The sequence below is a fragment of the Scyliorhinus canicula genome, chromosome 1 (genome assembly GCF_902713615.1).
Source record: "Scyliorhinus canicula chromosome 1, sScyCan1.1, whole genome shotgun sequence".
Classification (NCBI taxonomy): domain Eukaryota; kingdom Metazoa; phylum Chordata; class Chondrichthyes; order Carcharhiniformes; family Scyliorhinidae; genus Scyliorhinus; species Scyliorhinus canicula.
Window position 1 is genome coordinate 209,937,301 of NC_052146.1, and position 13,619 is coordinate 209,950,919.

At 49.1% G+C, this 13,619-nt stretch overlaps 1 protein-coding gene across 2 annotated transcripts in view; it reads right to left on the reverse strand.

Annotated features, from left to right (window-relative positions):
- esf1 (ESF1, nucleolar pre-rRNA processing protein, homolog (S. cerevisiae)) overlaps positions 1–13,619 on the reverse strand; it is an 86,830-nt gene that overhangs the window by 53,198 nt on the left and 20,013 nt on the right. For both annotated transcript variants that reach the window (XM_038806881.1, XM_038806879.1), the window contains exon 6: positions 5,576–5,691. In XM_038806881.1, the coding sequence (XP_038662809.1) occupies positions 5,576–5,691 (116 nt within the window). The remainder of the gene's footprint in view (positions 1–5,575; positions 5,692–13,619) is intronic.

Sequence of the window (13,619 nt, forward strand, 5' to 3'; positions counted from 1 at the left end):
ATGACTCTCAGAGAAAAATAATTCTCCCTATCATAAATGGAAGAACCCTTATTTTTAAACTGTCTCCTAGTTCCCATCCTTCCCACGGGGGAAACATCCGCTCAGTATTCACCCTGTTAATTCTCCTCATAAAATCACCTCTCGTTCTTTTTAACTCCAATGGTTAGAGGCCCAACCAGTCCAACCTTTCCTCATAAAATAATCCTGCCATTCAAGGGATTAGCAGAGCAAACCTTCTCTGAACTTGTTCCAATGTTTCCCAAGACGACCAAAACTGCCCAGTTACTCCAGATGTGGTTTGACCAACACTTTATGGAACTGTAACAAAACCTCCATACTTTTATATTCCATTGCAACAAACGACAACATTCCATTTGCCTTCCTACTCACTTGCTGCACCTGTATATTTAATTTTTTGAAATTCATATAACAGGATATCCAGATCCCTCTGTATCTCAGAGTTTTGCAATCTTTCACCATTTAAATAATATGTTGTTTCGCTGTTCTTGTTGCTAAAGTGGACAAGTTCACATATTCTCACATTATAGTAAAAGGAAAAGGGTGATAAAAGGACTAAGTCTGATGAGGGACCAAAAGAGATTTACACATGGAGGCAAGGCATAGCGTGGATATTAAATTAATATTTTGCATCTATCTTCACCGAGAAAGAAGATGCTCACCGGGCCATGGTGAAAGAGGAGGTAATTCAGACACTAAAGTTGATCAGGAGGAGGCATGAGATAGGCTGTTTATATTCAAAGTGGACAAGGCACCAGGAACGGATAAGATGTATTTAAGGATACTGGAGTGAAGTGAGAGTGGAAACTGGGGAGGCACTGACCGTTATCTTTCAGCCTTCCTTAGACTCGGGTGATGCCAGAGGACTGGAGAATTGCAATTGTTACCTCTTGTTCAAACAAAAAGATATAAAGATAAGCCCAACAACTACAGGTCAGTCATTTCAACTTCAGTGGTGGGGGAACTTCTAGGAACAGTATTTTGGGACAAAATTTCAGTCAGTGGACAAGTGTGGGTTAATTAAGGAATGCCAGCATGGATTTAAGGGGAAATCATGTTGAATTAAATTGATGGAGTTTTTAAAGTAGTAACAGGGAGTGTTGATGAGGGAAATACTGGTGATGTGGTGTACATGGACTTCCAAAAAGGCATTTTCCAAAAGGTACAGCAGCCAGACTAGTGAGGAAAGTTATAGCTCATGGAATAGAAGTAACATGGATATGAAATTGGCTGAATGACAGGAAACAAAATAAAAACAAATGTAAAAGCAAATTACTGCAGATGCTGGAATCTGAAACAAAAATAGAAAACACTGGACAAACAGGTCTGAAAGCATCTGGAGAGAAGGGAGCTAACGTTTTTAGTCTCAATGATTCTTCGTCAAAGCTGAAAAGAGAATCATGGTTAATGGGTGATATTTGGACTGGAGGAAGGTTTGTTGTTGAGCTCCCCAGGGGTCAGTGGTGGGATCCTTGCTTTTCCTGATTTATATTAATTACCTCGACCTTGGTGGACAGGTACCCATTTCAAAATTTGTGGATGATCCAAAACTTGGATGCATTGTGAATTGTGAGGAGAATAGTATAAAACTTCAAAAGGACATCATCAAATTGGTGCAATGGGCAGACAGGTGGTAGATGAAGTTCAATACGGAGAAATGTGAAATGTTTCATTTTGGTAGGAGGAACATGGAGAGACAATTTATAAAATAGAGAGTACAATTCAAACAGGAGTGGGAGCAACATGACCTGGGTGTATATGTGCGCAAGTTGTTGAAGGTGGAAGGACAGGTTGAGAGTGTAGTTAAAAAAATTGTCCTAAGCTAATAGGTGCAGAGTACAAGAGAAAGGAGGTTATTTTGAACTTGCATAAGAATTAGACTGTTACTTGAAAAGAAACAATGTGAAGTGTAATGAAACAGAGATAGTTTAAAGATTTATTTTGAGATATTAGAAACAAGGTTAAGTTTAACTTTGTGTTTAACTGGGTTTAAAAAAAGACTATGATGTTGCTTAGCCCCACAGTGAAAAGCAGAATTACTTGTGCTTCATTTGGAACGAGCTACCCAAGAAGAAAGCAGCTCTCTGCCATCAGATAGGCAGAACAATGGAGTAAGGGGGGAAAAGCACATTCCAGAAGCTAAATAACAGATAGTTCTAGAAACCAGCAAATGGAAGCGAAGTCCCAGGAAGACTTTTTTTTAATCTGTTCATGGGATGTGGGAATTGTCGGCTGGGCCAGCATTTGTTGACCATTCCTAATTGCTCTTCAACTGAGTGGCTTGGTAGCCATTTCAGAGGCATTCAAGAGTCAAACACACCACATTGTTGTGGGTCAGGAGTCACATCTCGGCCAGACTAGGTAAAGGCGACAGATTTTCTTCCTGAAAGGATATTAGTGGAGCCAGATGGGTTTTTACGACAATTGACAATGGTTTCATGGCCATCATTAGACTTTTAATTGCAGATTTTTATTGAATTCAAATTTTACCATCGTCCCGAGGATTACCCTGGGTCTTTGGATTACTAGTCCAGTGACAATACCACTGCCTCAAAATTAATGGGATAAAGAACTGGAATCTGAACAAGATATTGTTCACTTAAGTTACAGAAAGGGGCAAAGAGCAGTTCCTAGTTAAAGACAGAGCTGAAAGGTACAGACCTTGTGAAGTTGGCTACCAAAAAGCCAGACAATGGAAGTAATCCTAAAGTTGCTGACAACTTAATCATGCCTGTGAAGCAGGTATTCTATTGGCATGGTTGGGTACCTGACAGATTGTGTGGAAGCTTGAATACACGTACCAATTCAGGGCAGAGGAATACCAAACAGAGAGACTGAAATCCTAGAAGTGGATCTTTGGTGAAGGCATCCGAAAGAAAGCATTGTGTAGGAGCAATCGCCCGGGGCCGGCGTCAATCCCGCCCCCGCCGTGTCCCGAATTCTCCCCCCCCCCAAAGATTCGGCGGGGGCGGGAATCGCGCCGCGCCGGTCGGCGGGCCCCCCACGATGGGCCGAAGTCCCGCCGCTGACAGGCCTTTCCCGCCAGCGTGGATTAAACCACCTACCTGACTGGCGGGATTGGCGGCGCGGGCAGGCTCCGGGGGGGGGGGGGGGGGGGGGGGGGGGCGATCTGACCCTGGGGGGTGCCCCCACGGTGGCCTGGCCCGCGATTGGGGCCCACCGATCAGCAGCGGGCCTGTGCCGTGGGGGCACTCTTTTTCTTCCGCCTCCGCCATGGCCTTCACTGTGGTGGAGGCGGAAGAGACCCCCTCGCCTGCTCTGGTATGACGTCAGCAGCCGCTGACGCTCCAGCGCATGAGCGGACTTACGCCGGCCAGCGAAGTCCTTTCGGCCCCGGCTGGCGTGGCGCCAAAGGTCGTTCACGCCAGCCGGCGGAGTGGGAACCACTCCGGCGCAGGCCTAGCCCCTCAATGTGAGGGCTTGGCCCCTAAAGGTGCGGAGAAGCCCGCACCATTGGGACGGCCCGACACCGGAGTGGTTCACACCACTCCAACACGCCGGGACCCCCTGCCCCGCCGGGTAGGGGAGAATCCCGGCCCAGATTTCAAATTGTGTTCTTTGAGAGTGGAGTTTAGAATCACTCATGTGGAAGGTGGGAGTTCCAGTGAGTCCTGTTGTCTCACATTGGGACAGGCATTTAGGGGGATTTGATGAGAAGTCCACAGAAATTATTTTGGGTTCCATCTGTCACTTGGTTTCAGAGTGCGGAGTGCCTGACCACAGGTCGCTTATTGGTTTAAATGGGCGGTGTGCTTCGCGAGAACATTATATTACTAGATATATTTTGTAACTTCTGGTAGCCTTAAAAATGTGTACATCTGTAAATATATAGGTGCGAATTATTATAGTCAATCTTTTTAGGTTTAATAAATGTCTTATTGTTTTGTTAAAAGTTAATTGGCAGTCCTGTGACTTTGTTCATCCACGTCTCTGAACAAAATATTAAAGTTAGGATCCACTGAGCCAAGGAGCTGACCGTCCAATAGTAACATCAGGATTATGGGGCGAAGATAGGAGAACCAAGGCACCAAGTAAATTGCTCATTTGGAGAGCTGGTGCAGACACAATGGGCTGAATGGCCTCCTTCTGTGCTGTAACATTTCTGTGATTCTCTGATTATACGCCACCTGCCAATTTTTTTCCCTACTTATCTAAATTTCTCTGTAGAGAAATATGTCCTCCACACAATTTACTCTCCAACCTATCATTGTCATCAGCCAATTTAGCAACCATGCATTTGATCGCTTCATCCAAGTCATTTGTATACATTATAAACAGTTGCGGCCCCAGCAATAATTCCACTTGCCAACCCAAAAAATGACCCTTTTATCCCTAGTCTCTGCTTCCTGTTAGTTAACAAATTTTTTATCCATAACATGTCATCCCCAACACCATTGTTCTTATTTGTGTAGTGACTTTGATGTGACATCATATCAAACACTAGTGAGTCAATTATATCAATTGAAGATAAGTACATACACGTGGAGAACAATGATTGGATAGTTACTTCAGCACATATAAAACTATCAGAATACAGGAAGGAGATAGAGAACTTAGTGGAGTGGTGTAACAACCACAATCTCTCCCTCAATGTCAGCAAAACTAAAGAGCTGGTCATTGACATCAGGAAGCAAAGTATCGTACACACCCCATCAGCATCCATGGGGCCGAGGTAGAGATGGTTGACAGCTTCAAATTCCTAGATGTGCACATCACCAACAATCTGTCCTGGTCTATCCATGTCAACGCTATGATCAAGAAAGCACAACATGCCTATACTTTCTCAGGAAACCAAGGAAATTTGACATGTCCACGTTAACTCTTACCAACTTTTACAGGTGCACCATAGAAAGCATCCTATCTGGCTGCATCACAGCCGGGTATGGCAACTGCTCGGCCCAAGACTATAAGAAACTACAGAGAGTCATGAACACCGCCCAGCCCATCACATGAACCCACCTCTCATCCATTGACTCAGTCGACACCTTCCGCTGCCTGGGGAAAGCGGGCAACACAATCAGACCCCTCCCACCCGGCTTATTCACTCTTCCAACTTCTTCTAACAGGCAGGAGATACAAAAGTCTGAGAACACGGACTATCAGATTCAAAAACAGCTTCTTCCCTACTGTTACCAGTCTCCTAATCGACCCTCTTATGGACTGACCTGATCTCTTCACACATCTTCTCTATTGAGTAGTACTACACTCCTGTATGCTTCACCCGATGCCTGTGTCCATGTATTTACATTTGTGTATTTTATGTTTGCCCTAATTATTTTCTTTTCATGTACAGAATGATCTGTCTGAACTGTATGCAGAACAATACTTTTCACTGTATCTTGGCACACGTGACATTTCCAATTCAATTGAACAATCCCGAATGAAGATTTGCTGTGGATTCTTCACTCACCGACTGGCTATCAGGAGGAAAACAATTAGGGCAGGTGACCAAAGCTTGGTCGAAGAGGTAGGTTTCTAAAGGAGCGCCTTAAAAGTGGCAGAGGGAGGTGGAGTCCACCAAATGATGATAAATTACCTTTGTTCCTCGGTGTCTTCATCTGCATCTTCTGGTAAATTATTGTCCAGCAATTCTACAGGTCCACGCATTTCTTCTTCTTTCATCTTTTTCTTTCCAAATTCTGATGGGTAGATCTAAAGTAAGCAATTACCTCATTTAAAAATTTATTTTTTTAGTTATGTGTTATCCATGTTCCCAGTGGATAAATGCCATTCTTTTAAAAATGGCTTTTTGGGAAAATCCAAGTTTCAAGTCTAATGCATGATTTTTTTAAAACTAAGGAGGGTGTTTAGTTACCTCTGCTAGAGAAAATAATGGTCACTCCTTTCATTTGGCATAATACACAATGAAACAAGGCTGTTCGTCACAACCGGTCAGTTACCCTCCAGTTCAGTGACCATCTTAATTACATATTCTCATTTTTCACTCCAATGGTGCAATCTACAGCCGTTACAGTCTTGCATAAAAAGTCGCCCCTGCTAGCAGTCCAAAATCTTTTCCATTTGAAGTACAAAATCAATGGTTTTGTGCAACTTATAAACTTATTGCTGTAAGCAGTGGCCATCACTTCAATTTTAAAATTGTATCGACAGCACCCTCTGTTGGATTAAAACTTGGAAACACCATTCTTATTGTGGATAATCCTCACGAACATGGGGCTGGATTCTCCATTTCAGGGACTATATCCCCACGCCGTCGTGGAAACTGTGGTCTGTTACGCCAGAAAAACTGGCGTAAAAAGGCCACAGATTCACTGCCTTGCAGGGAGCTAGCAGGCAACAGGCGTGGAGCTGCCAATACGCCGCTCCCAACCCCCTGCACTTCCGGGTCAGGGGAAGCCACGCATGCGCATGGCAGCGGTCTCCAGCGGCCGCGCTCTGCTCCATGGCGGACTAGACCACGAACCTGGACCGCGGAAATAGTGCCCCCAATCGGCCGCGTGCCCGTCCCAAACCGCCTGCACATTAAAAGCCCAGTCCTGAATGAGGCCTCCCCTACCCTCCCATCGGCCGGCCCCTGACTGTGGAGGCCGCGGATTGAGTCCGCAGCCGCCACGCAAGATTCCCGAATGGCAGGACCACATTAGAAATAAGTCTTCGGGAATTCGGCCGGTCGGGGGTGGAGAATAGTGGGCCGGGCCTCTGGAAATGGCCTCAGGTAGTGGATACTCTGCGCGGCATACCCCCGGAGAATCGCCGAATCGGCGCCGGTCCCGATTTCGTGCAGGAAACTGGATTCTCCGCCCTTTGCCGAACACGATTTCGGAGTTGGGGTGCAAGTTTTTTGGTTACATACAAAAGAGGGATATGTAACAAAACGTACTACATCGTCCTAAGAAATTTGATTTTTCCTTTTTTAAATTTCCCACACCAAAACCTGGCAATTTCTTTTTAAGTAAAATGATTTTTAGGTATTAAGGAATACAAAAGGAGGTCTTATGGCACAGTGGGTTGCATCCCTTCCTCTGAACCAAAACTTCCGGTTCGGGTCCCACCCCAGGACTTGATGGCCAAGGATGGTGCATTCGTATGGCGGCCAAACACGTTGAGTGCCAACCTGCAAATCCCTCCGCCAATGGTTGGCGGTAAGAGCTGGAGAGGCTCCTGGTCAGCCACATTTGATGTGGAGTGCTGCCCTCAAGCTATAGGCTCCTGGCAACCGACGAACCATCTGTTGCGGGGATTACTAGCTATGGAAACAGGCGAGAGGCCAATTTGATGCACCAGAGGTGCGGGAAGAGAATTGGAATCGGAAGAAATACAAGAGCCCATTTAGTCGGGTGAACATTACTGTGATTTCTGCAACCCTTTAAATAAAAGGCTAAATGAAAATAGAATGTACAAAAGGGATCCCAAAATCTCCAATTGAAGATGCAGTCTAGACATTTCAAATCTGGGAGGTACGGTGTTGAACAGAAATGAACCTTTGTGTAGAAAAAGGAAATGTTACCATGAGAGTCTCACACCATTGAAAATGTCACCCACAGTCTATTAAAAGGCATCAACAGGAGCTGCCATATGGTCGAATGTGCCCAAAATCTTTCCCACTCATCCACCCAAATGGTGCTGGCCGAGAAGAAAAACTTTCAAATGCTAAACTGGTGCAAATCACTGGTTAGGCCTGAGCTAGAATACTGCATTCAATTTGAAGCATCGCTGTTTATCACATCAAGGCCCTGTGGTGGGTGCAGAAGAGGTTTAGTAGAATTATACCAAGATGGGGGACTTCAGTCATGTGGAGAGATGAGAGAATCTGACTGCTCTCCTTTAAGCAGGAAATGTTATGGGGAGATTCAACTGAATAGTTTAAAATTATGAAGGGTTTTGGCAAATAAGGAAAAACATTTTTCATTTGGCAGAAAGGTTGGTAATTAATGAATACAGATTTAAGAATGAGTGGGGAGATCAGGACTTTTGGATTTTAATGCAGCAGAGTTTTAGAATTTGGAAACAAGCTACTTGAAAGGGTGTTGAAAGCAGGCTCAGCAATAACATGCAAAAGGGAATTGGGTAAACACTTACAGAATCATACAAGTTACATGCAGGAGGAGGCCAACCAGTCTGTCCTGTCCGTGCCAGCTCGCTGTTAGAAAATTCAGCTAGTCCCACTCGCCCACCTTTTCCTTGTAACCCTGCACATTGTTTTTATTCAGATAATTATCCAATTTCCTTTTGAAAGCCACGATTGAATCAGCCTCCACCACACTGAGGCAGTGCATTCCAGATCCTAACCACTCACTGCACAAGAAAAAAAAAGCTTTTCCACATTTTTCCTTTGGTTCTTTTGTTATTCGTTTAAAAAACATTTCCGAGGCTACGGAAAGCACGCATGGCAATGTGACTATTTGGATAGCTCTTTCAAAGATCTGCCACAGGCATGATGAGTTGAATAGTCTCCTTCTGTGTTGCAGACACCATGATTTATCACAAATGTAATATAATTATTAATATGTAAGCCAATATTTTTTTTTATCGGTGTGGGATCGGGGACGGGGGTGGAACTGAAGATGGAGGGGTGGGGAGTGGCAGGGCGAAAGCGCGGGCTTTCCTCTGGTTTCCCGCGCGCGGGGCAGATGAGGGAGGAGGGTGGGAGGAAGGGGCGTGGTCAGCAATGGCTCCCTTTCCCGCGCTGGAGCGGGGTCAAGGAGGGGTGGTAAGGGGGGGGGATGTCCCCCATGCCGGGAGGAGTCGGATTGTGGCAGGGGCAGCCGGGTCAGCGTAAACCAGCTGACTTACGGAAGTACTATGGAGGGTGCATCGCGGCTAGGAAGGGTCCTAGCCTGGGGGGGGGGGGGAGGGGGGTTAGGGGGGGGGGGGGGGGAGGGGGGGAAGGGGGGGGCTACCGGGTTGCTGCTGAAAAGGCCAGGGAGGAGAAGTTGAGGACCGGAGGGGTGGGGGGAGGGCGCCATCGCCATGGGGAGCGGGTCAGAAGGGGAGGGCTGACTCGGGGCGAGCAGGTGACAGGATATGGCTAGTCGGCAGGGGAGAGGGGCGGGCTGCCCTTCGACCCGGCTGATCACTTGGAATGTGAGGGGGCTGAATGGGCCGGTCAAGAGAACGAGAGTAATCTCGCATTTGAAGGGACTGAAGGCGGATGTAGCAATGCTACAAGAGACTCATTTGAAGGTGGCGGACCAGGTCCGCCTGAGAAGGGGGTGGGTGGGACAGGTGTTCCACTCAGGACTGGACGCAAAGAACCGGGGGGTGGCGATCCTGGTAGGGAAGAGGGTGTAGTTCGTGGCGGCGGAGGTGGTGGCGGATAGAGGGTAGATATGTCATGGTGAAGGGTAGGCTACAGGGGGAGAAAGTGGTGATGGTTAATGTGTATGCCCCGAATTGGGACGACGCTGGCTTCATGAGGCGCCTACTGGGCCTCATTCCGGACCTGGAGGCAGGGGGCCTGATCATGGGGGGGGGACTTTAACACAGTGCTGGACCCCGTGCTGGACAGATCGAGTTCAAGGACGAGTAGGAGGCCGGCAGCGGCAGAAGTGTTAAAGGGGTTTATGGAGCAGATGGGAGGGGTAGATCCCTGGAGGTTTGGGAGGCCGAGGGCGAGGGAGTATTCCTTTTTCTCCCATGTCCACAGAGTCTATTCTAGAATTGACTTTTTTGTATTGAGCAGGGGACTGATCCCGAAAGTACGGGAAGTGGAGTACTCGGCCATAGCGGTCTCAGACCATGCGCCACACTGGGTAGATTTGGAAATGGGGGAGGCGCGAGACCAGCGTCCGCTGTGGCGCCTGGATGTGGGGTTGCTGGCGGATGAGGAGGTGTGTAAGAGGGTCCGGAAGAGCATTGAGAGATATCTGGACACTAATGACACGGGGGAGGTGCAGGTGGGGATGGTCTGGGAGGCCCTGAAGGCGGTGATCCGGGGGGAGCTGATCTCCATACGGGCACATAGGGAAAGGAGGGAGAGACAGGAGAGGGAGAGGCTGGTGGGGGAGCTTTTGGACATGGATAGGAGATATGCGGAGGCACCAGAGGAGGGGCTGTTGGGGAAACGGCGCAGTTTGCAGGCTAAGTTCGACCTGTTGACCACCAGAAAGGCAGAGACACAGTGGAGAAGGGCGCAGGGCGCGATTTATGAATATGGGGAGAAGGCGAGCAGGATGTTGGCGCATCAGCTCCGCAAGCGGGATGCGGCTAGAGAAATTGGGGGAGTGAGGGAGAGGGGTGGGAACGTAGTGCAGAAGGGGCCAGAAGTAAATGGGGTCTTCAGAGACTTCTATAAGGAGCTGTATCGGTCGGAGCCGCCGACGAGGGGAGGGGGGATGGAGGGCTTCTTGAACAAATTGAGGTTCCCCAAGGTCCAAGAGGAGCTGGTAGAGGGGCTGGGGGCGCCGATAGGGTTAGAGGAGCTAGTCAAGGGGATTGGGCATATGCAGACGGGGAAGGCGCCGGGGCCAGACGGGTTCCCGGTGGAATTGTACAAAAAATATGCGGATTTGGTGGGCCCTGTGCTGGTACGAGCCTTCAACGAGGCATGGGAGGGGGGGGGGGGCTCTGCCCCCGACAATGTCGCAGGCACTGATCTCTCTGATCTTGAAGCGGGACAAGGACCCCGTGCAGTGCGGGTCATATAGGCCTATCTCGCTCCTGAATGTGGACGCCAAGTTGCTGGCAAAGATCCTGGCTACCAGGATAGAGGATTGTGTGCCAGGGGTGATACACGAGGACCAGACGGCTTTTGTGAAAGGGCGGCAGCTTAATACGAACGTGCGGAGACTGCTGAACGTCATCATGATGCCGGCAGTGGAGGGTGAGGCGGAGATAGTGGTGGCATTGGACGCGGAGAAAGCATTTGATAGGGTGGAGTGGAAGTATCTGTGGGAGACGCTGGAACGGTTTGGATTTGGGGAGGGATTTGTTAAATGGGTGAAGCTGCTCTATTCGGCCCCGACGGCAAGTGTAGTGACGAATGGTAGGAGATCGGAGTATTTTGGGCTCCACCGGGGGACCAGACAGGGGTGCCCCTTGTCCCCCCTGCTCTTCGCACTGGCAATTGAACCGTTGGCGATGGCACTGAGGGGCTCAGGGGGGTGGAGAGGGCTGATAAGGGGCGGGGAGGAGCACCGGGTATCGCTATACGCGGACGACCTGCTGCTATACGTGGCAGACCCAGAAGGGGGAATGCCGGAGGTGATGGAACTGCTAGCAGAATTTGGGGACTTTTCGGGGTACAAGCTAAACTTGGGCAAGAGTGAGGTATTTGTGATACACCCAGGGGACCAGGAAGAGGGAATCGGGAGACTCCCGTTTAAGAGAGCAGGAAAGAGTTTTAGATATTTAGGGGTGCAGGTGGCAAGGGACTGGGGGACTCTCCACAAGCTGAACTTCTCCAGGCTGGTGGAACAGATGGAGGAGGAATTTAAAAGGTGGGACATGGTGCCGCTGTCGCTGGCGGGCAGAGTGCAGTCCGTTAAAATGACGGTCCTCCCGAGGTTTTTGTTCTTATTTCAGTGCTTGCCCATCTTCCTCCCTAGGGCCTTCTTCAAAAAGGTGACGAGTAGCATCATGAACTACGTGTGGACGCACGGCACCCCAAGGGTGAGGAGGGTCTTCTTGGAGCGGAGTAGGGATAGTGGAGGGCTGGCGTTACCCAATCTTTCGGGGTATTACTGGGCGGCAAATGTATCGATGGTGCGCAAGTGGATGATGGAAGGGGAGGGGGCAGCTTGGAAACGAATGGAGAGGGCGTCCTGTGGCAACATAAGCCTGGGGGCCCTAGTAACGGCGCCATGGCCGCTCCCTCCCACGAGGTACACCACGAGCCCGGTGGTGGCGGCCACCCTCAAGATCTGGGGGCAGTGGAGGCGACACAGGGGGGAAGTGGGAGGTCTGATGGAGGCACCGTTAAGAGGGAACCATAGATTCACCCCGGGGAACATGGACGGGGGATTTCAGAGCTGGCACAGGGTGGGCATCAGGCAGCTGAAGGATCTGTTTGTAGATGGGAGGTTTGCGAGCCTGAGAGAGCTGGAGGAGAAATTCGGGCTCCCCCCGGGAAACATGTTTAGACATTTGCAAGTGAAGACATTTGCTAGACCCCAGGTGGAAGGGTTTCCCTTGCTCCCCAGTAGGGGGGCGAGTGATAGGGTGCTCTCGGGGGTCTGGGTCGGAGGGGGGAGGATATCGGACATCTACAAAGTAATGCAGGAGGCGGAGGAGGCATCAGTAGAGGAGCTGAAAGCCAAGTGGGAGGGGGAGCTGGGAGAACAGATAGAGGATGGGACATGGGCTGATGCCCTAGAGAGGGTTAATTCTTCCTCCTCGTGTGCGAGGCTTAGCCTCATTCAATTTAAGGTGCTACATAGAGCCCATATGACGGGGACAAGGATGAGTCGGTTCTTTGGGGGTGAGGACAGATGTGTCAGGTGTTCGGGAAGTCCAGCGAACCATGTCCATATGTTGTGGGCATGTCCGGCACTGGAGGAGTTCTGGAAGGGGGTGGCAAGGACGGTGTCGAGGGTGGTGGGATCCAGGGTCAAACCAGGATGGGGACTTGCGATCTTTGGGGTTGGGGTGGAGCCGGGGGTACAGGAGGCGAGAGAGGCCGGAGTACTGGCCTTTGCGTCCCTAGTTGCTCGAAGAAGGATATTAATACAGTGGAAGGACGCGAGGCCTCCAAGCGTGGAAACTTGGATTAATGACATGGCAAGCTTTATTCAGTTGGAAAGGGTCAAATTCGCCCTGAGAGGGTCGGTACAAGGGTTCTTCAGGCGGTGGCAGCCTTTCCTCGACTTTTTGGCTCAGAGATAGGGTACAGAGGTCGCAGCAGCGGCAACCCGGGGGGAAGGGGAGGGGGGGGGGGGGGGGGGGGGAGTGGCAACAACGGTTGTGGTGGGTTTTGTATGGTTGAAATGCGGGCCAATTTGCTCGCAGTTCATGTTTGACGTTGATTGTTGCTTTGTTTGTTTTTGGGGGAGGGGGGAGGGGGGGAGGGACAACGCGCGTGCGAGTTCGGGTGGGGGGGGGATATTTGTTAAGAGGGAATATTTTGTAATATCCTATAGTTAGTTGGGGTAAATATCTTCATGTAAAAAATTCTTTCAATAAAAATTATTTAAAAAAAAAAATATGTAAGCCAATATTTTAGTGTATGAATGCAGATTTACTTACTCCCTTCTCCTTTATTTTGAAGATGCATTGTTGTCAGAACTCCCAGAAGGCCATAAGACATAGGAGCAGAATTATGCCACTTGGCCCATCGAGTCTGCTCTGCCATTCAATCATGGCTGATAATTTTCTCATCCCCCATTCTCCTGCCTTCTCCCCAGAACCCCTGATCCCCTTATTGATCAAAAACCTATCTATCTCTGTCTTAAAGACACTCAGTGAATTGGCCTCCACAGCCGTCTGCGGCAGAGTTCCACAGATTCACCACCCTCTGGCTGAATAAATTCCTCCTCATCTCTGTTTTAAAGGCTCGTCCCTTTAGTCTGAGATTGTGTCCTCTGGTTCTAGTTTTTCCTACAAGTGGAAACATCCTCTCCACATCCACCCTATCCAGGCCTCACAGTATCCTCTAAGTTTCAATAAGATCCCGAGTCCTGAGG